Source organism: Amia ocellicauda, chromosome 5, assembly GCF_036373705.1.
Source record: "Amia ocellicauda isolate fAmiCal2 chromosome 5, fAmiCal2.hap1, whole genome shotgun sequence".
Lineage (NCBI taxonomy): Eukaryota > Metazoa > Chordata > Actinopteri > Amiiformes > Amiidae > Amia > Amia ocellicauda.
This window is the reverse complement of record NC_089854.1, coordinates 35,079,839-35,101,731: the sequence shown is the minus strand read 5'-3', so window position 1 is coordinate 35,101,731 and position 21,893 is coordinate 35,079,839. Positions and strand designations below refer to the sequence as shown.

At 41.0% G+C, this 21,893-nt stretch overlaps 1 protein-coding gene across 1 annotated transcript in view; it reads left to right on the top strand.

Moving 5' to 3' along the window:
- cog5 (component of oligomeric golgi complex 5) overlaps nucleotides 1-21,893 on the top strand; it is a 93,066-nt gene that overhangs the window by 66,750 nt on the left and 4,423 nt on the right. Inside the window, exons 13-21 of the mRNA XM_066704928.1 lie at nucleotides 1,587-1,791; nucleotides 3,796-3,957; nucleotides 4,458-4,557; nucleotides 13,139-13,249; nucleotides 14,155-14,217; nucleotides 14,799-14,902; nucleotides 18,665-18,902; nucleotides 19,912-19,988; nucleotides 21,436-21,562. Coding sequence (XP_066561025.1) covers nucleotides 1,587-1,791; nucleotides 3,796-3,957; nucleotides 4,458-4,557; nucleotides 13,139-13,249; nucleotides 14,155-14,217; nucleotides 14,799-14,902; nucleotides 18,665-18,902; nucleotides 19,912-19,988; nucleotides 21,436-21,562 — 1,187 coding nt within the window. The remainder of the gene's footprint in view (nucleotides 1-1,586; nucleotides 1,792-3,795; nucleotides 3,958-4,457; nucleotides 4,558-13,138; nucleotides 13,250-14,154; nucleotides 14,218-14,798; nucleotides 14,903-18,664; nucleotides 18,903-19,911; nucleotides 19,989-21,435; nucleotides 21,563-21,893) is intronic.

The window sequence follows — 21,893 nt, the reverse complement described above, 5'->3', positions numbered from 1 at the left end:
ATACATGTTTTATTATTTCTCGTTTTAAACTCAAACTATTCGGTAATTTTTTACAGAACCATTCAATATGACACAAGTACTGTTCATGTTTGCACATGTGTCACACTGTGCAGGAGACATATTACTAAGTCAATTACTTTACCTTCAGTCCTTCAAGACCCTCTTCTATAAACCCAGCAAAGGTCAGGTCTTTAGTTCTGTCCCACAAGGGGTTTCAGCCATTCAAAGATCGGTCAATTTTTGACACTTTCACCCAGAAGCCATATTGTGGGGTCTTTAAATCAGACAGCAGAATAGGAAGAAGCTGTAGTGCACCATGCAGCATGTCAATTAAATGATGAACACACCTAAGCAATTTGAAAGTGATGTCTTCTACTGCAGAAGGAACAAGCATGGAAAAAAAATACAATTGACAATTGAACTATTTCTCAGTTATAAGGCCCCAACAATACATAAATACAACTTACATTATGTTGCTTATTTTGCATGAATTCCAGCTGTCTATCTGTACAGAATCAGTCACTGGGATCTTGATTTCCTAAATATAATTATGTCCTCACCCCAAAGATAGACACGTTTCCAGTCCCACTCCCCCAACTGCCTATGGAAAGTAGGTGTATCTCAGTAAATTATCACAAATGAGCTTACATAAGTTTTCTGATTTCATACCGACCTGTATCTTCTAAAACATTATCTATATATATATATATATATATATATATATGTGTGTATAGATATGCGCACATGCGTGCACACACACACAGAGTTATGTCAATAAATACAGTAACACATTGTCGTCATTTTCATTTTGGCTCTGTACACCACCAATCAAGATGTGCTTTAAGTGTAGACTTTCATCTTTAATTTGAGGGTAGTTACATCCAAATTGGGTGAACGGTGTAGGCATTACACCCATTTTCATATGTGGTCCCCCAACTTTAGGGGCTCAAATGTATTTGGACAAACTAACATAATCATGAATTAAATTGTGAGTTTCAATACTTGGTTGCAAATCCTTTGCAGTCAATGACTGCCTGAAGTCTGGAACCCATAGACATCACCAGATGCTGGGTTTCTTCCCTGGTGATGCTCTGCCAGGCCTGCTCTGCAGCTGTCTTTAGCTCCTGCTTGTAATGGCTGGGGGGAGGGGCAGGGGCAGGAAGGTGCAGTGATGTCCTGGGGGATGGGCAGTGATGTGCAGTACTGCTTTGGTTTATCAGAGGCAGTGAAGGGGGACAGGAGGAGTTCATAGCATTGCACAGCATGTAGCTTAACTTTTTCGCCACTGCTTTCAGGAGCTGCTGGGGGCTATCTTTGCAGTGTTGCCTGTTGTCTGCACTGCACAACCGAAGCCTATAAGGCTATAATTCCAGCATTGCCATGCAGCCTGTGCCCTGTGTGTTGCTTAAATAATTGATTTAATCCAGTCTGCAGTTATGTTTAATAGATCTGTATGCTTCAGTTCTTTAAAAAAACATTTTTAAACATAGAATGATGGAATGGATTTTTTCCTCTTTTTTTAATCTTCTACTTAAAGTGCCAGAGTAAATAATTCATTCTTTTTTTTTTTTTTTACTTTTCTCTAGCTTCCTCATTCCTGAAGCAAGCTCTGGAGGGAGAATACCCCAAACTGCTGAGACTCTACAATGAGCTGTGGAGGCGACTGCAGCAGTACAGCCAGAGCATTCAGGGCAGTCTGGCTGGCAGCACGGGCTTGGAGCTTGTGGCCGAACTTCCCCCTGGAGAGCTGGACACACAGGACCTCTTCATGCACAAGAAACAGGATTATGAGTGAGTGAGGCCTTGGGGTTTGGTTCTGGCTCTTGGACAGTGAACTGTCTTTAATTAGGCTTCGTAAGTGTGACAAGTCTGAAATGTGTACAAAAGTTTGAAATTCTCTTCCAGGCCCCACCAAATGTGAGCTGTTGTTTTGACAGCCCCGTGTGTTAACTGGGTTGGTGCCGTCCTGTTTTTCCTAGCATCTTTCCCTTGCGTCTCTGGCTAGTTTCTGATAGCATTCACAAGACTGTCTGTTGTTTGGAGAGTTCGCGTGTCAGTGTTTTTCGGCTGCTGTCCAAGCACAGGGCACAGCACTTGATCCGGAATGAAGCAACAGGGTCAATGTGCTCAGTGGATCAGCCGTGTGGTTGTATGATTCGTTTTATTCTATCAAGATGGGAAATACTTAGTTTGAAGTGTATGACTGACTCTAATAAAGCCTTAAAGATGAGGAGACAGGACAATGGACTGCTGTCTGCCATCACCTATGTCTTTTTAATGGGTATCTTTTATAAGTGCAACACAATTGTGTGCTTTTGAAACACCACGACAAAGGATTTCCAGTTACCAGAGGAAGGAATGTATTGAAAACTCATCTCTACTTCTGTGACTGGAAGAAAAAATCTGATGCATTCAAGCAGTCTTGGTGCTCTTTAATGGCGACAGCAGCTGGAGAATTATTCAGTGCTGTGCTTCAGATATGGACCTCATCGTTATTAGATGCATGACCCAGATCTTACTCCATGGCAGGTCCCCATTGTCTGCAAAAACCCAGATAAATACATTGGCTTTTTAAAAATAAACACAGGATGAAAAGCTTCTGTCTAAAAGAGCTAGACTATTTTTTCACATGGCATATTTGCAGTCCAAGTCAGAGAGAGAACCATAATTGAAACACAGAGCGAATGGCCTGCGGTAATGAAACCTCCAAGCCTCAGCGCTGAAGATAAAATGCCAGACAAATTCCCCCCCAATTCTTACCCTCTCTTTGCCCAACGTAAAATATCCCCATGGCCTACATCCTGTGTTTAGCCCTGTAAATCAATTTTTCTAAATTTACATTGTTTACCCAGCACAACAGACTCATTCTCACAAAAGGTCCGGTCTCAGGTGCAGATCACGGAGTTTGTGTGGAGGCTGCTGATAGAACCATGTGTGATGTGACTCAGTGAAGGCTGCCACCTTCTTGGCTTCATCTCTGCCTCTCACACAGGCTGCTTCCTCTCTGGTGTAACTTCTCTTTCAGGAGCACCATGTATGCATCTGGGATCAGATGTTCTCTCATTCAGAAACTTACCTCCAACAGTATGGGATTTCTGTACCCGAGCAGTCACGAGAGAGGATGCATGGCAGCAGGGCATTTTTGTTCAGGACATAAAAGCGCAACGTGCAGAGAGTCTCGGTGCAGAGATGACACAGAGCCCAAAGGAGCTCTGTTGACATAGCATTAGTATAACATTTTGCTCTGGGCTATGTTTGTATGAACTGTCATATCTGTGTTAACTGAAGATTTGGATTTTTAAGAAAATAATCACGATAAATAAAATGCAAAATTAGAAGCGTTTCCTAAGCAACATTTAAAGTAGGGATACAAATGGAGAAGTCATGGTCTTTACTTTTAGATTTAAGTTATCTAGAGAGCATTTTTGTATGTAATGTAGCTGAATTATGCACATAAATCAAATTAGGGATACATTTTCTTTCAGGCTAGGGTTAGGTTTAGAGTCACCTGTAAACCTAGGTTTTCGTTAAGGTTTGAGTTGCTCTACTACTGAGCTGACTGAATCCTATTATTTGGTATTATTTAGAGTATTATTTAGGTGTTAGCCTAATTGTCATATCTGTATAAAATGAAGATCCCCCCCATCCCCAACATGTTTCAATAAGCATACAGATGAAGTTCTTGCGTGTTATAGCCTCTGAGATGAACTGGTGAGATGCAAAGCAAGTGCTGTCTGCACTGTACCTTCCCTGCTAAGCACACGGTTAATGAACATGTTGTGTTTTTGTTTATAGTCCAGAGAAGGCGTTGAAGGACTCCCTGCAGCCCTATGAAGCGGCCTATCTGTCCAAGTCTCTGTCCCGCCTCTTTGATCCCATCAATCTGGTCTTCCCCATGGGGGGGCGCAACCCTCCCTCTAGCGATGAACTGGAGAGCATCATTAAAACCATCGCAAGGTACCTCTGCACTGCTCCACTGTCTGCAGGAAAACTGTGACCCTAATGCCTTTATCTCATAGGCTGATAAAGATAAAAAGATCCATTTTTTTTTTAATGTTAGAATATCTGAAATGCAGTCAGAATTATTCAGCCATCTGGAGAGAAAGATGGTTGTTTATTTTTTACAGTGTGTGTACCAGTTAAACCTACAATGCTTGTAAAACTATTAGGGATATGAAACTAAGACCTAACAGATGATAATATGTGCCTCGTAATAGCTTGATTATACATTTTACCCTTTGTTGGAAAGGAGACATTTCCATACATTTTTTTACCAAATTAGTGGGGTGACTTAAAGTTCCATCTGGAATCTTATCTTTGTTTTTTAATTATATTTATATTATTTAAATGCTTGATTGTTTTACTATTGAATTCCAATTTTGGGGGCGCATGGTGTGCATTCACTGTGCACTCGTATTACTGAGGTTTTTGTTTGTTTTCCCCCCTTGTATCTTTAGTGAGCTGAATGTGGCTGCGGTCGACTCAAACCTGACTTTGGCCGTGGCGAAAAATGCGGCGAAGACCCTCCAGTTGTTTTGTGTCAAATCGGAGCAACTTGTAAGTTTAAGATTTTACTTCATAGTTTCACGTGCGATTGAATTGTATTGGAGTAAACAGTCAGTGTGAATTTGCAGCTCATTTTCGATTAGTTATTTGGCAGGCAATAGAGGTGCAAGCCAGGTGGGAATTATTAAGTTATTGCTGATGTTGTTGCAAGCCTGAATGTGTGTAAATGTGTGTAATTTAAAAAAAAAATCCCTGTGGCTTTAATTCTCTTAATATAGCTGCTGCTGTTTTGTTTTGGGGGTTTTTTTGGGGGGAGGGGTAATTTTTCTAGAATGTTTTACATTATATTTACAAACTTCTCCTCGTCATGAATGTACTGTTTCCAGAGACTCATGCATGACATGAAATGAAAGAAGACTGATTCACCCAAATCACAAAGTGGTTGGGAAGGGTGCTTCTGGGTGTGTTTGTCATATGACCCTCTGCTTCAGAAGCCTTTCTTCGGTGTTTGTACAGAGGAAGGCTTGACTGCTTTGATTTAAATACAGCTTTGAAAATCCTTTTACACAGCAGATTCAGTGGTATTATGCATTGCGATTTTAGCTTCTTTTAAACCTAGAGAACTCTCTGTAAGAAAGTTCAGAGCTGACTTAAATTCTCCCCAGATTGGTGACAAATAGCACCCAGTTTAAAAAGAGTAATAAGAAAGTTCACAAACGAGAGGAGGCCATTTGACCCATCTTGCTCGTTTGGTGTCCATTAATAACTAAGTGATCCAAGGATACTATCCAGTCTTTTTTTAAATGTTCCCAAATTTTCAGTATCAACCACATCGCTGGGGAGTTTGTTCCAGATTGTGACAACTCTCTGTGTGAAGCAGTGTCTCCTGTTTTCCGTCTTGAATTTCCATTTGTGTCCCTGGGTCTGTGTGTACCTGCTGATCTGGAAAAGCTCCTCTGGTTTAATGTGGTCAATGACTTTCATGATTTTGAAGACTTGAATCAAGTCCCCATGTAGTCTCCTCTGTTCCAGGGTGAAAAGGTTCAGTTCCTCAGTCTCTCAGTAGGACATTCCCTTCAAACCTGGAATAAGTCTGGCTGCTCTCCTCTGAACTGCCTCTAGAGCAGCGATATCTTTCTTGAAGTGTGGAGCCCAGAACTGTACACAGTATCCAGATGAGCTCTAACTAGTGCATTGTACAGTCTGAACATCACTGCCCTTGTTCTCAATTCTACACTTTTGACAATATGCCCTAATATTCTGTTTGCCTTTTTTATTGCTTCCCTACATTGTTTGGATGGAGAAAGTGAGGAGTCCATGTAGACTCCTAGGTCTTTCACAGGCATTATTTCATCTAGTTCTATTCCTCCCATAGTGTAATTATAGTGGACATTTTTATTACCTGTATGTAATACCTCATTTATCCTGATATCTCTTAGGTTTTGACTGGACTGGTTGTTAACCTGTGGCATGTTATCTGTGTTTTCTTTTGTGAAAACCTCTGTGAAATACTCATTTAGAACATTTGCTTGTTTGTTTTCCAAGATACTTCAATTTTTGCCCTTTAGCTGTTTCACTTCCTCCTTTATTGCTGTTGTAGTATTGAAAAAGCTCTTAGCATTAGTTCTAGCTCCAAGAGCTATATTTCTTTCTATTTCCCTATTTCTATTTTGTTTTGTCTCTATCCCTTTTGTATGTGCTATACAACATTTTCTTTCTCAGCTTCTGTTAAGTTTCGAAAACAGGATTGTTTTCAGATGAATCTGTCCACTACTGGACAGCTTCCAGTTGCTGCCGGTTAATGTTAAAGCCCACTGTGGGGCAGTGAATAGCCCGTGCCTCATACAGGGCCTGCTCCAGGTGTGTGTGTTCAGTGTGGTGGGGGTTACACTGGTGAGCTTCTTTCACAGGAGTGGGGCATACCAAGCTCAGTGCTGCACAGCAGTGTCGAGTCTACCTGAAACAATAAAGAAAGGCACATTTATTTCCTGTTTTAAATCTGATAATGGTTGAGGAGCAGCCCGCCAGCCAGAGCAATCCACTCCAGGGCATAATGTCACACACCCTGCTGTCCACAGCCTGCACACTTGTCAGCCTCTGAAAGCACTACTGAGACTGAGCTTCAATAGGGCTCTTCGGCCTGACAATATAATTCCCTGTATTAAGAGAAAAAATACATAATTGCAAGAGCGTCATTTATTCATGTTCATACTGAATCAGATGTTAGGCACAACCCAGAGATCCTTGTCAGTGAAGGATGCACATCAGTATGAAAGATTTTCTTCCACAGTAAAGTAACCTGCGCTGCTTCAGTCAGTTTACAATGGAGGAGAAACTTAGCAGGTGAATACGCAGCGGGGGGGCAGTCCCATTAGTCCCATTATTGAGTATCATTACAGCAGGAGTGCAGGAGTACAGCTGTGGGTGAGTTGTTTAAACTGTGACTGTTTCCTGTCAGTGTAAGGGAGGATTTGTTTGGTTTTGTGAATATCCATTTGGTAGGTTTTGAGTTACTGTGTGGAAGCATGACAAATATGTCTTTTTACATTTTGGTTTACAAAGGTGATTAATTTGTATTTAATCATTTGAGGTGTATACCAGTATATATACACCAATCAGCCATAACATTATGACCACCTGCCTAATATTGTGTAGGTCCCACTTTAGCCGCCAAATCAGCCCTGACCCATCGAGGCATGGACTCCACTAGACCTCTGAAGGTGTGCTGTGGTATCTGGCAGCAAGACGTTAGCAGCAGATCCTTTAAGTTCTGGAAGTTGCGAGGTGGGGCCTCCATGGATCAGACTTGTTTGTCCAGCACATCCCACAGATGCTCAATTAGATTGAGATCTGGTGAATTTGGAGGCCAAGTCAACACCTTGAACTCATGATTCATCAGACCAGGCCACCTTCTTCCATTGCTCCGTGGTCCAGTTATGATGCTCACGTGCCCATTGTAGGCGCTTTTGGCAGTGGACAGGGGTCAGCATGGGCACCCTGACTGGTCTACGGCTACGCAGCCCCATACGCAACAAACTGCGATGCACTGTGTGTTCTGACACCTTTCTATCAGAACCAGCATTCACTTTTTCATCAATTTGAGCTACAGTAGCTCATCTGTTGGCTCGGACCACACGGGCCAGCCTTTGCTCCCCACGTGCATAAATGAGCCTTGGCCGCCCATGGCCCTGTTGCCGGTTCACCGCTTTTCCTTCCTTGGAGCACTTTTGATAGGTACTGACTACTGCAGATCGGGAACACCCCAGAAGAGCTGCAGTTTTGGAGATGCTCTGACCCAGTCGTCTAGCCATCACAATTTGGCCCTTGTCAAAGTCGCTCAGATCCTTACACTTGCCCATTTTTGCACACATCAACTTTGAGGACAAAATGTTCACTTGCTGCCTAATATATCCCACCCACTGACTGGTGCCATGATAACGAGATTATCAGTGTTATTCACTTCACCTGTCAGTGGTCATAATGTTATGGCTAATCGGTGTAGGTGTATGGTTGATAATGTACTTGTCAGTAGTCTATGTGCAGTCTGTACCAGCTCATGTTAGCAATACTCCTTATGATGCATCTCTCTGATGCAGTCCTGCTGGAAATGTTTAGCCTAATGGAAGAATATACACACCCACTTATAGTTTGCATTCTTAAATCAGTAAATAAACTGAAGAAAATGTATATGTAATAGTTACCTGACTCATCTTCTGACTGGCTTTCAAGGACACAATTTAGGAAAAGAAAGGAGAAGATTAAGCATTAACCACTAAATTAAAGAATTTTAACATGCTGCATTCACGTCTTACCACATGTCAATGGTAAGACGTGAATGCAGCATTTTAAAATTCTTTAATTGTGTGGGGCAAATTCCTAAATGTGTGAAAATTATAGCTGGTACAAACAAATTTTAACATTGTGCAATTTGCAATATTTTGTTTATCACCCACTGCAGCTGGTGTGTTGTGCCTGCAGCCAACATGAAACCAGAGCAAAGATGTGAGGAGCATTGGAAACAAAAGCAAAGACTAACTTTACAGATTTAACTGGTTGCTGCGTGTTATGTTTATGTTTCATTACTTATATTTGAGGGTTAGGGACATGTTTAACTGTGTTTAATTTAGACTCAAGACAAGCTAGGGTTTTGTTTGGCGTTTTATGTCAGTATGTTTATTTTGATCATGGCGCATTTTGTAAAATAAACATCACTTTGCACCGTAACCTGCCTCTGTGTTTCCTAAGCCTCCTCCTGAGATCTCCAGCACCAGGTTCAACTCACTATGGTGCAACAGTATATGCCATTGCATATGTATGTATGTGTGTGTGTGTGTGTGTGTGTGTGTGTATATATATATATATATATATATATATATATATATATATATATATATATATATATATATAAATACACAGAGAGAGAGAGAGATGAGAGAGAGATTATTGTATTTAATTTCAGTGTACCCAATTGCTTTGGCAATACTTGTGTGTAAACATCAATGTTTTGAATTTGAGAGAGAGAGATTTATGTGATACATTTAGAATTTCTGGAAATCTCACTTTCTTGTAGTCTTTTCCTTCCCAATCATGAAAAATAAAAAATCCCGCTAATTGAGTTTGCCTGAAGGTAATTTGTGTTCTGGCAATGCTGTCAGTACTGTGTTTCTCCTATGCTGTGAGGCGCATGCCCCTAAGGGTTGTATGATATTCCTGTAATGATTAGGTTTGAGATTAACAAGTGATATTAATAAACATTATAATTAAGAAAGACAAGATGAATACACTGGATAAATTGAAAATCAGTCTTATTTCTTGTGTTTAAAATGGATTTGTTTCTGGTGTCGTTTCTCCCTTGACAGTTACAGGGCATGGGCGACTCTAGCCTGGCGTTTGGTGATCTGTGTCAAGCAGGCGTTGCTGGCGCGCTTAGACATCTGTTGTGTTTTCGGCACAGAACCTCTAACACAATTAATTAATCTTCTCGCTTTATTATTTTTGGAACAAGCTGAAGCAAAGGTGCAAACGTAGTGCTAATTTTACCCTGTGTTTAAAACTACCCTGATTCGCCGGCATTTCTTCTGCAGATGGAAAGTGATCCCAGGAAAGCAAGTTGATGGTCAAAGGGAAGGGACACACACAGGGAAGTTGCAGCTGCAGCAGCAGTGCTTGTGTTTTTGTCATTTTAATAAGCATCCTGAGCTCTAATTTTTTTTTCCCCTGCTCATGTGACGTGTGGGATGATTGGCATGAACCCTGTTTATCAGTGTACTGAGTCAGAATAGAGAGACCTCTGAGTACTTTACTCAAGGATTAGAGATCCCTCAAGCCACGAGTTGGGCGAGACCTTAAAGAGAGGACAGTCAGTGTTCATATCAGTGTTAATTTATTTATCAGTTTTTTATTTAGTTGTAGTCTTAGTCAGGTCAACAAAAATGTCTATGACATATAGTCACATATTAGTCATGCACTTTTCTTTATTTTTAGTCTACAAAAAATACTAAAATCTTTGTTAGTATTAGTAAACTAAACTTACAATCATTTTTTTCCATCACATTTTAGTCATGCTATTTAATTTTGTCATATTGACCTAAAACCTGCATACATTTAATTCAGTTTTAGTCTTTGGAATATTAAATCAAATATGTTTATTTACCTTTTAGAATTAAGACACTTGTAATTTGTTAGCATCTAAATCCAGACAATAATTGTGTGGCAAATGAAGCAGTGAACAAATTAATAAAACAGAATATATAAGAATCACGTACTAACTTACATTAAAAAAAAAAAAAACTCCAAAGCCTTCACATGTTTGTCTAAGAAACAAACACTTATTAATGGAATTTGATTTATTTCACTCTTCAGATGTTGCTTCAAATTCGTTGTATTTTTTCCAGTCGCATTGTAGCCACATTCTGTTTTGTTTCCTGCAGTTAATATCTTACAAGATGTTTTCTTCGTTTTCTCATTGTATTTGAAGTACTGCCAGACTGCAGATTGGTTGCCACTATGGATGGCCTATTCCTTCAGTGGCTCATGCTGTTCTGAGACCTTCAAATGAGCAGATGTGTCCCAGCTTTCAGCCACTGTGAGTGGTGGTTACATAGACTGTGCATAGACTGTGCCCAGACTTTGGTCCCAGGGTATGATTTAAGCCTGTACTGACTGACATTCTGGCCTGTGTAAATTGGGTCCCTAAAGAACAGATGAAGCCACTCCAGTCTCTGGAGCCTTTGTTTAGCAGTTACTTGTTAGTCTATGACTGAGCGCGCTCCGTTGCTTGCAGTACACGTGCTCGAGATCTTTGTTAATTCATTACAAGTGCCGAGACTAAACCAGTTGGGGTTTTGGGTTCTCAGAAGCCAGTCACCAGTGCGTATGTGAGAGTGGGCTCAAGATGAATGGTGATGTGATTCAAATGAAATCAGTGCGTTGGGTTGGCTAATGGCTACCTGTGTCAACTCCACTGAAACTCTATAAAGCTGTGTGTGCTAACAGTAATTTTCTGCCCATCCACAAGTTTAAAGATAACTCAACGTACAACAAGACTGACTAATAGTGAATACAGTTATATGTTAAATGAAACTTAATTTATGAGAACCTGCTCTCTCAAAATGTGATGCTGACGCATGCTATGCAGGTGTGAACATGGTAGCAATAGTGTATGGTTCTGAACATGTTGCTGATACTTTCACAAAGATATAATGGTCCTCATCGTCATATTATCTTTAGCTATAATGCAACATTAGGCCACTGAGGAAAACCCACCACTGTATCCATAGAAACAGAAGTGTGAAATGTGGGTCACATGAGAACCTGAATGTATATCAGCAGTGTAGCAGTGCTCGATTCCACTGGCCTGTTGCTGCTACAGCAATGATGGGTTGAGCTGTGTGAACAACCCTTCACACACCCTGCTGAAGCACATGTGTGATTACAGAGCTCATGGGCAAGCTTCAACAGTTGTATTACTAGTTGTATTAGACCTAAGTGTGTTTGTAGAACTACAATGTTTTAATGGGGTCTCCCTTTAGTAGATTCAGGGACTGAAGATATAGATGTATGAAGGTGTGAACATGTGCTGCTTTAGGAAGAGGTGCCTTAACAGCTCCTGACTGATAGACACTTACCAGCAACGTTGATAATTAGGTATTAGAATGCCATTTTTAGACTAATTAAATGTCAGGGGTAGATCTTAACTTTTTTCCCCACTAGCCAGCAGGACTAGTGGCTCTCGAGTTTCACTAGCCCGCCAATTCGGATCCAGTCATTATTTTAAATTATTGTCAGCAATAAACAATTGTTGAAAATATTGACAAATTGTGTTATTTAAAACTGTAACAAACTTTGTTCCCCTGAAAGGAATAAAAAAATGATTGTAAATATGTAGATAATGATTAATCTGCTGCTGCTTTGTGCTCACATTTTGTATGATTTTCTATTGTAGGTGAGTGAACTTGACCAGTCCACCCTTGCTTGCCTAAAGTACAATGAGTGACAGTGTGACCTGGCTGTAGTTTAAATACTCACGTTTAATGACACTGCCTCAGTCGTCTGCTGCAAGTGGTACATTCGATTACACTGTGACGTGCACGATTAGCGATCATTTCCAGTACATTTCTATATAAAATACTACCAGAGTAAGGCTGGGAGCACAAACATGGTCGGTAGCACGAACGCGCGAAACTAGCGCACCGGAAGTAGCGTACAAAGGACGAAGTCAACGACGTTTTATGGCAAAAATCGCCAAAAAATCCGTAGATTTCAATCGTAACAGCTCTAAAACGTAAGATAATATGCAATAGCCACACGGATTAGTTCTAGAGAATCTGTACTGGCCCACAGTGATCTGCACTAGCCATTGGCTAGCGGGCTAGCATTAAGATTGACCCCTGAAAGTTGACAGTAGTAACAAATACCCAAGCCAACAAATATTACACAGTATCCATTGCACACAAATTTCACAAAAGGTTTTGAAGGTAACGATGTTGATCAACGATGTGTTGATTAAAGAAAGTTTAAATCCCTTTATCTGACTCGCCAAAGGCAGCAAAAGAAAATACATTTAGTTATATGTTGGTTAAGTCAAATATCCTTTGGTTAACTCCTCTGAGGGTCCTAATGATGGTCCATGATGATACATGGGTCAGGAATCTCTTCCCTGACAAGAGTAAAAACACTTTTGATTTCAGTGTCTTTTGCTGGCAGCGGTGTGACTGGGGCTTAGTGTAGGGCACACATCTCATACAGGTACAATGCTGTCACTGGGGCTCAGTGCAGGCCACATCTTGGAGAGGTACTGTGGTGTGCATTTTTTTCTCCCTCCCATATGACAGTGTTGCAGTGACAGAGATCCCATTTGAATTTCTTGTTACAGCTGCCAAACGGGTGATTATAAAGCCATCAATTTTCTTAAGCTGTGTCAGCCTGCAGGTGATGCAGCAGCCACTTGAAAAAAATAAATAAATGGTGATGCTATTACACTTTTTTTTTTTTCCTCTATTTGTTTATTTATTTTTGGGTCAACTCAGGGTCATGTCAATACTTGTGGATAACAACTAAGGGCCTAGATTGTGAGATATTCTTTGCAGCTTCAGATGATCCATGTTTGCATGTTTCTTCTTTTCTTGAACAGCTGTCCACACAGGGGGATGCCAGTCAGGTTATCGGGCCTCTTACCGACGGGCAGAGAAGAAACGTGGCCGTCGTCAACTCCTTGCATAAGCTGCACCAGTCAGTGGGGAAGGTAAGGCAGACATGAGGCCAGTGGTGATAATGGTGTGGGTTTAATTAACTGGTGGGGTAACGCTCCCCTGCTACAGCTCAGTGCAGTAAACTTTGGCACGTAATTATAATTCCCAGGCATTCATCTAATAATGTATTCCATTAAACTTTTCAACCTCTCCTTGACAAGCCTGCAAATCATCAAGATGCAATATCTTGTGATGACCTTCAGTTTTTGTCTTGTTAATTGGAGCTCCATGGCGCAGTTACAGATTTTGATCTACAAGCCTGATTATTAATTAAGAAGGGTGGTTGTTTTTTCAGAGGTGGTCATGCGAAACAAAAGGAACAACAGAGGCAGCCAGGCCTGCCCAGGAAACAGAGCCGTTTCAGCCGACGGTGAAATTGAACCCATTACCTAGAACCGCAGGCTGTTGTCAGTCAGACCCGTTATGCCAAATTACAATTGCAATTGTTAATTCAAAGTGTGATTTAAAACAATATAAAGGGGGGGAATTCAGGGAAGGTTGGAGCCAAGCAGATCACAATTTGTTTTATTAAAAATGGCATGACTTCCTCTTCAGGATTGTGTGGCTTTCAGTCTCCTGTGCTAGAATGACAAAGTAAAATAAAATGACTCTTTAATATAGAGAAATAATCATCATAATGAAAGTGGAATCAAGGGTAGTTTAGTATCAGTGTATATTTTCAGGCTCAGTAAATATAGCATGAGGCTCACTAATCCACTGACTAATCTCTTTAGGACTGTAATTAAAGGAAATGTTTAGTTTTCATATATTTTTCTCCTCCTACTAATGTTTTGTAATGTAAAAATACAAACAAACATGCAGAGGCATTCCAGTTACATGAGAGGAAGAGATGGTTGCTGTTGGTTTATTGGGGGGTTTTGACCTGTGTGTTTTGCAGGTGATCTCTGGTCTGAGCTTCTGTCCGGTGGTTGCTGAACAGGCCCTGATTGCTGCCTTAGAGGTACGCCACGTGTATTATAAATCATAATTAAAAAAAAGTTTTTAGCTACACATTCAGCAATGTTTATGCAAGGTTTAAATATGGCCCGCTTCAAATTAATCACTTCGCCACTGCTACAGTTGTGTGCCACATTATGCAGTGATGTGCTGTACCTTAAAGCTGCCCTACATGCCATTGGAATGGAACGGATGGTTATTAATTCTCCCCCCATGAGCTCTAATTGCGTTGTAATGACATTCACACAAGGCAGACTCTCCGAACATGATGCAGTGCTCATACTGGGTAAAAAGGAGCGCTTCGGTGAAAGGAGAGTTCCAAGACCATGCTGAACATTGATGGGATTTTAGATCAGCACGCGGCAGGAGGTTTAACCCCCTTGGTCTAAGAGATTCTGCCTTCCCTGTGTTTGACGCACAATGTTCTTAATTAATTTGATCGTTAGAACAATTCCTTAATGCATTCTTCAACTGGATCCTTGGTCTGATGATGGGCGTTGGTCTTCATGATGATGTAAGTCACTATGGTGCGTGCATGTTCAGATGATAACACTCTTCCATGCATGTGATTGCTCTTCCATGCAGGAGGTGCAGTCTCTCATGGGCAGTGCTGTGCAGCCACTGCTCCACTCCGTCAGCGACTCAGTGGAGGCCATTATCATCACCATGCACCAGGAGGACTTTTCTGGGTAACGACACACTGTTTCTATTGCATGGGCCATGGTTCCCCGGGTAATGACATACTGTTTCAGTTGCATGTTCCGTGGTTCCCCGGGTAACGACACACTGTTTCTGTTGCATGTTCCGTGGTTCCCCGGGTAACGACACTTTCTGTTGCATGTTCCGTGGTTCCCCGGGTAATGACACACAGTTTCTATTGCATGGGCCACGGTTCTGGCATGTGCGTTACATGCAAAAATTGATTAATTGAATTAAGATATATATACCAGCTACACACACATATATATATATATATATATATATATATATGTATATATGTGTGTGTAGCTGGTAGATATATAGATGTGTGTGTGAATAAAATGTTTTCTGGAATCAATTTCCTTAAATCTCATAACAAAATGCCAGGAAACGTACTTACAGAATATACCTCCCTGAACTAAACCAAATCCATTGGTTTTACGAACGAAGAATAAAGATATTTTATGTTAATATTACATGTTAATATTATTAAATTGTTAATAATCTCCCCCAGTCTAAATCCTAATCAGAGTGTAGAAAGTGAACTCATGGTAGGCAGTGAATTGTTCCTGTGACTGGCAGTCTGCACACTCTGAGGGCCACTAACTATAGCCAGCTGTGCGATGAGGTGCCATGATAAAGCGCTTGCTGTGAAACACCCTATTCACCATCACTGATAAGACGCATCTTAAGGTCCAAGACATATATTAACGCACACCTTAAGAATAAGGCGGCAGGTCTGTTAACATCCGCTGAATAATCAAAAGGCATGTAATGTATTGTAATGCTGTGCAGAGGCGGCGCTAATGTGGGTAATAATCCGCAGGTGGTATTCACTAGACCTTGCAAACCAGAAGACACGACTTAACACTGATAGAGAGCAGGTGTTAGGAGCTCAGATTGTTTTTATATAAAGCAGTCGGGCCTTATTTGAGGAACTTAAGGATCTCTAGTTTGTTTTTTTAGCCTTTGCAGGCTCACCAGGTTTGGATGTATCCAAGTATGTTTTTTATTCTCCACAGAAAAATATAAGAAATGCCTCCAAAGCTGCTCTCTCCTCCATATCTCCCCTCTGTGCTCTGCTTGGCACTGCTTTTGAATCCATGGGCTCTGTAATCAAAGGGTTTTGAATCCTGTATTAACCACTGACCTTGGTTGGCCAACATCTGTAAATTGTCATTAAAAGATGAGAGTCATTAAAAAGAAATTGCAACATTTTAACACAGTACGTTAATCCATAAACTCTCCACCAGGATGCAATGCCTTTCAGGTTAGAATTTCACTCTGTATGAAGACTGTATTGGCAATGAAGACTTACAAGTGATAAATTAATGTAATGCACTTTTATCTTTATTGTATTTTTTTTTTTTTTTGTTACGAACTTGTTACTGTTACTCTGCTCTTATTTTTCCTGTTACGGTTATTGATAATACAGTGTCGCATATCCGATTGCCATGGGAGCTGTGTAAAGGTGGATACACTAAAAAGTGGATAAGTGAATCCTGATAATAAAAACCTTTTATATACACATTTAAGCGCAACAAAATGCACACAGTTTGTGTTCTTTGAACTTTTAGTAGAAATATTACTATAGTATTAACCCATTGTTTAGCATTACAGTTAACCCTAAACATGTCAGATAAAGGAAAATCGGTTACTTTTCCTTTCCTCAACCATATAAAGCCTAAAACTCAAAAGTATAATACACAAGTGACACTGTGCTGTAGGATATACAGTATCACTGTATACAGTGAGGGAAAAAAGTATTTGATCCCCTGCTGATTTTGTACGTTTGCCCACTGACAAAGAAATGATCAGTCTATCATTTTAATGGTAGGTGTATTTTAACAGTGAGAGAGAGAATAAAAACAAAAAAATCCAGAAAAACACATTTCAAAAAAGTTATAAATTGATTTGCATGTTAATGAGGGAAATAAATATTTGACCCCTTCGACTTAGTTTTTGGTGGCAAAACCCTTGTTGGCAATCACAGAGGTCAGATGTTTCTTGTAGTTGGCCACCAGGTTTGCACACATCTCAGGAGGGATTTTGTCCCACTCCTCTTTACAGATCCTCTCCAAGTCATTAAGGTTTCGAGGCTGATGTTTGGCAACTCGAACCTTCAGCTCCCTCCACAGATTTTCTATGGGATTAATGTGCTTCTTCTTGAGCCACTCCTTTGTTGCCTTGGCTGTGTGTTTTGGGTCATTGTCATGCTGGAATACCCATCCACGACCCATTTTCAATGCCCTGGCTGAGGGAAGGAGGTTCTCACCAAAGATTTGACGGTACATGGGCCACCCCCAAAGCATAATGTTTCCACCTCCATGTTTGATGGTGGGGATGGTGTTCTTGGGGTCATTTCTCCTCCTCCAAACACAGCGAGTTGAGTTGATGCCAAAGAGCTCGATTTTGGTCTGACCACAACACTTTCAGCCAGTTCTCCTCTGAATCATTCAGATGTTCATTGGCAAACTTCAGACGGGCCTGTACATGTGCTTTGTTGAGCAGGGGGACCTTGCGGGCGCTGCAGGATTTCAGTCCTTCACGGTGTAGTGTGTTACCAATTGTTTTCTTGGTGACTATGGTCCCAGCTGCCTTGAGATCATTAACAAGATCCTCCCGTGTAGTTCTGGGCTGATTCCTCACCGTTCTCATGATCATTGAAACTCCACGAGGTGAGATCTTGCATGGAGCCCCAGAGCGAGGGAGACTGACAGTTATTTTGTGTTTCTTCCATTTGCGAATAATCGCTCCAACTGTTGTCACCTTCTCACCAAGCTGCTTGGCGATGGTCTTGTAGCCCATTCCAGCCTTGTGTAGGTCTACAATCTTGTCCCTGACATCCTTGGACAGCTCTTTGGTCTTGGCCATGGTGGAGAGTTTGCTTCTGTGGACAGGTGTCTTTTATACAGGTAACGAGTATAAACCCTTTATACCCTTTAAGAGAGTGCTCCTAATCTCAGCTTGTTACCTGTATAAAAGACACCTGGGAGCCAGAAATCTTGCTGATTGATAGGGGATCAAATACTTATTTCCCTCATTAACATGCAAATCAATTTATAACTTTTTTGAAATGCATTTTTTCTGGATTTTTTTGTTATTCTGTCTCTCACTGTTAAAATACACCTACCATTAAAATTATAGACTGATCATTTCTTTGTCAGTGGGCAAATGTAAAAAATCAGCAGGGGATCAAATACTTTTTTCCCTCACTGTAGTACTTACATTCATATGTTGGAGAAAAAAGAATGCAGGTTTGTCTGAAGCTCCTTTTTTCCCTGCTGCCATTGCAATCAGTGATTGGACTAACAAAAGCTGAGTAGTCTCGGTTTCGGGTGAAACTGTCTGCACCTGATGATAACTTATTAATCTCTGAAGCAGACTTTTTGATATCTATCACAGTGCTCTTTCCAGTTCCGAAATCTTCTGCTATTTATTCCCTGGTAACTCCCTTTTCCAGCAGTGAAAGTATCTCAAGCTTTTTTCAATCGTAAGCACAACTCGGTTTCCAGTAGCCATTTTCTGTAACTGCTTTAATCTCAACTCATGAGGTTGATGCATCTGACCAGGGCGAGTAAACGGTCAGGGCAGATGTGTGACGAACAGATATGTGACGGATTACTGTACTACAGTTATTGTTACTCTTACTTTAACTGTCACTCTATTGTCCTTGTTCCTGTTATTGATAAAACAGTTATGTTACTTTTACTGTAACTGTCACTCTTACTCCGTTACTTTTGTGTTTGCAGGCCTCTGTCCAATACAGGGAAGCCGGATGTGCCGTGTTCCCTGTACATGAAGGAGCTACAGGGCTTCATATCACGAGTCATGAGCGACTACTTCCGACACTTTGAGTGTATCGACTTCATCTACGACAATACTGAGGCCATAGCACAGCGAGCCATCGAGATTCTCATTCGCAACGCTGGGCTGCTGCGGCCGCTGGGAGAAGGGGGGAAGATGAGGCTGGCGGCTGATTTCGCTCAGGTGCGCCTTTTTGCCTCTGGTGTTGTGTGCGCAATCTCCTCGCTGCTGACATCCTGGCACACTGTGGCATTTGAGCATGTTTTTAATTTGAAATGTAACCGTGCCATTAAGCATGTCAAATGTCTTGATTCTGTCCAGTGGGTCAGGGTCGCACTCTCGCACTGTGGCTGCATCCACAGATTCAGTAAGCAGTTTAAATCTCCTGTCACCGAAGGAAGCACACAGGGCATCTCTCTACATGGCACAGTGCTGCCTGGATGACCCAACCTGCCTTCTATGCCTGTCTGTGCTTTTCATTGTCATGAAAATCTGAAACCCAGTTTGGAAAAAAGTGGATCAGAAAGGCCTGAAGTGTGAAAGGGGATGAGAGTGTCTTTACCAACCCTGGACACACTGGGGACTGCCATTTTCTAGTCATATGCAAGAAACAATCTCTTCCCTTTCCCATAGCAAGAGCACCTCCATATGTCATTCACATATTTTATTAAATGATTCTATAAAAGTGTGATCAGCAGCAGAACAGTGATTTATGTATTTTTCCTGTCCTTGAATTTGACACATACTGTATTTAAAACGTCATGGTCTTCTTTCTGCTACAGGACCACAAATGGCAGTGGCAATAACCTATGATTAAAAAACCTAACCATGTTTCTGTCAAAGACATAAAAAAAACATTTTGTAATATGCAATGTCTCAATCAGGTTTAGTGCAAGGAGAGAGGAAAAAGGGCTGGGAAGAAATTCTTTCTTCATGTGATTGGTTTTCTCCAGGAAATAATATACTCACCAGACTGAAGTGTTGTGTGAAATTGTTCCTCTGAAATAACCTGTTATTCCTGACAGTAAATCACACTGTGGAGGTTAAGTGTGGGACTTCCAGGGATGCCTGCGAGTGAAATTGCTACGTTAATCCGCACCCGCTTGGTAATCCTTTGTGATTGTGAGGCAGGATTTAGTCCAGTGGATGCATTGTCTGGCCTCTCTCCAGTATGACCCTCTCTCTGTTACAGATGGAGCTCGCCGTCGCCCCCTTGTGCAGAAGAGTGTCAGACCTGGGCAAGCCATACCGCCTGCTGCGCTCCTTCCGGTCAGTATCGTCACAAGGCTGCCCTTTCGCCATCACTGTGGTGCTCTAGATCAGGGTGTCAGAACACTGTTCACAGTGAAGGGATCTGGTCATGGAATAATGGAGTAATCAAATACAAGCACACTAATTATTATATCGCCTATTTAGCAGGTGCATTAATGGCCGTTCTATAAGCTTCACCACCAGACTGAAGTTTCATGTGACTCAAACTCTGAACATCTGGATTACATATAGTTTTACTAGTTTGCTTTGTGATTTTAAATAAATACATTAACTCAGTGTATGTTTTTCCCTCAGAAATTGTCTCTGTTCTGTCAGGCTCTGTTGTTTATATATTTATTGATTCAGCTGCTGTGTCGTAGATTTCAGTGCAGCGTTTACGGTCTGCCTTGTCCAAGATCACTATCTGAACTGTTTCTGAAAACGGCAGATAAATACCTCTGCATGTGTATTGACTACAGATGTCTGCTGGGATCTGTTATGTTCTTATTCATGACCTCTGTGCTAATTTTAATATTTGTAATGAATGATGGTCTTACTGGTCAGTAGACGAGCTTCTGAGGAACATTATCCTGTCAGGAAAATCATTTAAATCACATCATTGACCTTATAACAAATTAGCGTGCCTATTTAAATTGACTGTTAGATTACAGTATATTCAATTAGGATGCATTCTCAAATTAAGTGAGTTATTTTTTATAATAAGGTTGATATTTAGATAATGCAGTCTGGATGCATAGATTAATAATGTTCAGATGGGAATAGTAGCATGAAAAATAACTTTTAAGCAGTAGTGAGCGCTGGGTGTTTAAGTAGGCCACGCAGTGAGAAAGTACACATGTACAATTCCTGGGGTGCCCATGTGGCTCTGTAATCCCAAGGAATATCTGAGACAGGCAGAAATGAATGCTTAAATTGTTAAACGTTTCCCAGGTGCATAGTCGATGCCTAAATAATAAATTGTGACATATTTATTGACATTATTATTATTACTAGAAGATAATCCGTAATTGTATCATATTTGTGGCTGCAAATAAATATAAAAATAATATATATGTATTTTGTATCTTTTCAGTAATAAATACGCTAGTTACTGTTTATCACCTGGTATCAACAATAATAAAGAAAAAATCCAGGTGTCAAGGTGAACTTCTGGCCGTGGCCCAGAGTACTATGACCTCAGAGTTCTTTTCTGCAGTAAACTCCACCTCCTGAAAAATGCGCAAATGCGTCACTCTCCAAATGTGGCTGTCCTCCTGCTAACAAAGCTCAGGGCTGCATCACAGCCTTGCAGGGAGATCTCCTGAGGGGGGGAGGCTGTGAACAGGCGCTGTTCTTATATTCTTGTGTGTGTACATATGTGTGAGTATACATGTGTATGTGCCTGGGGGATGTGCACGTGTGTGCTTCTGGTTTTGATGCGTGTCTTTGTCTGGTCTTTTTTCAGGCCTTTGCTTTTCCAGACCAGTGAGCATATTGCCAACAGCCAGGCGGTGGGGGATGTCATTCCGTACAGCACCATCCTGCACTTCCTGTTCACGCGAGCGCCGCCTGAGATGAGGTCCCCACACCAGGTACTTCATGTCTGATGGTAACATAATTTAATACGCCTGGGCTGACAACAGACACAATAGACAGATACACAACCTTAATGTATGATACTGCACTTTGTCTAATGCTTGGGTCATCAATTTTTCCAAGGGTTTATTGGAAATGCCAGATTACGGCTCCAAGTGTAAAAGTCAGCCCAAGGTGAAGCCGAGAGCTTTTCCCAGAGGCCAAACTCTGGATGCTCTGCACATTATCACAAGGGCTGTAAGCGATGAGATGAGTGATTTAGTACCTCACAGTTCCAAACAGGGAGGATACAAAGTTGAAAAATAAACTTTTGGTCATATATTTATC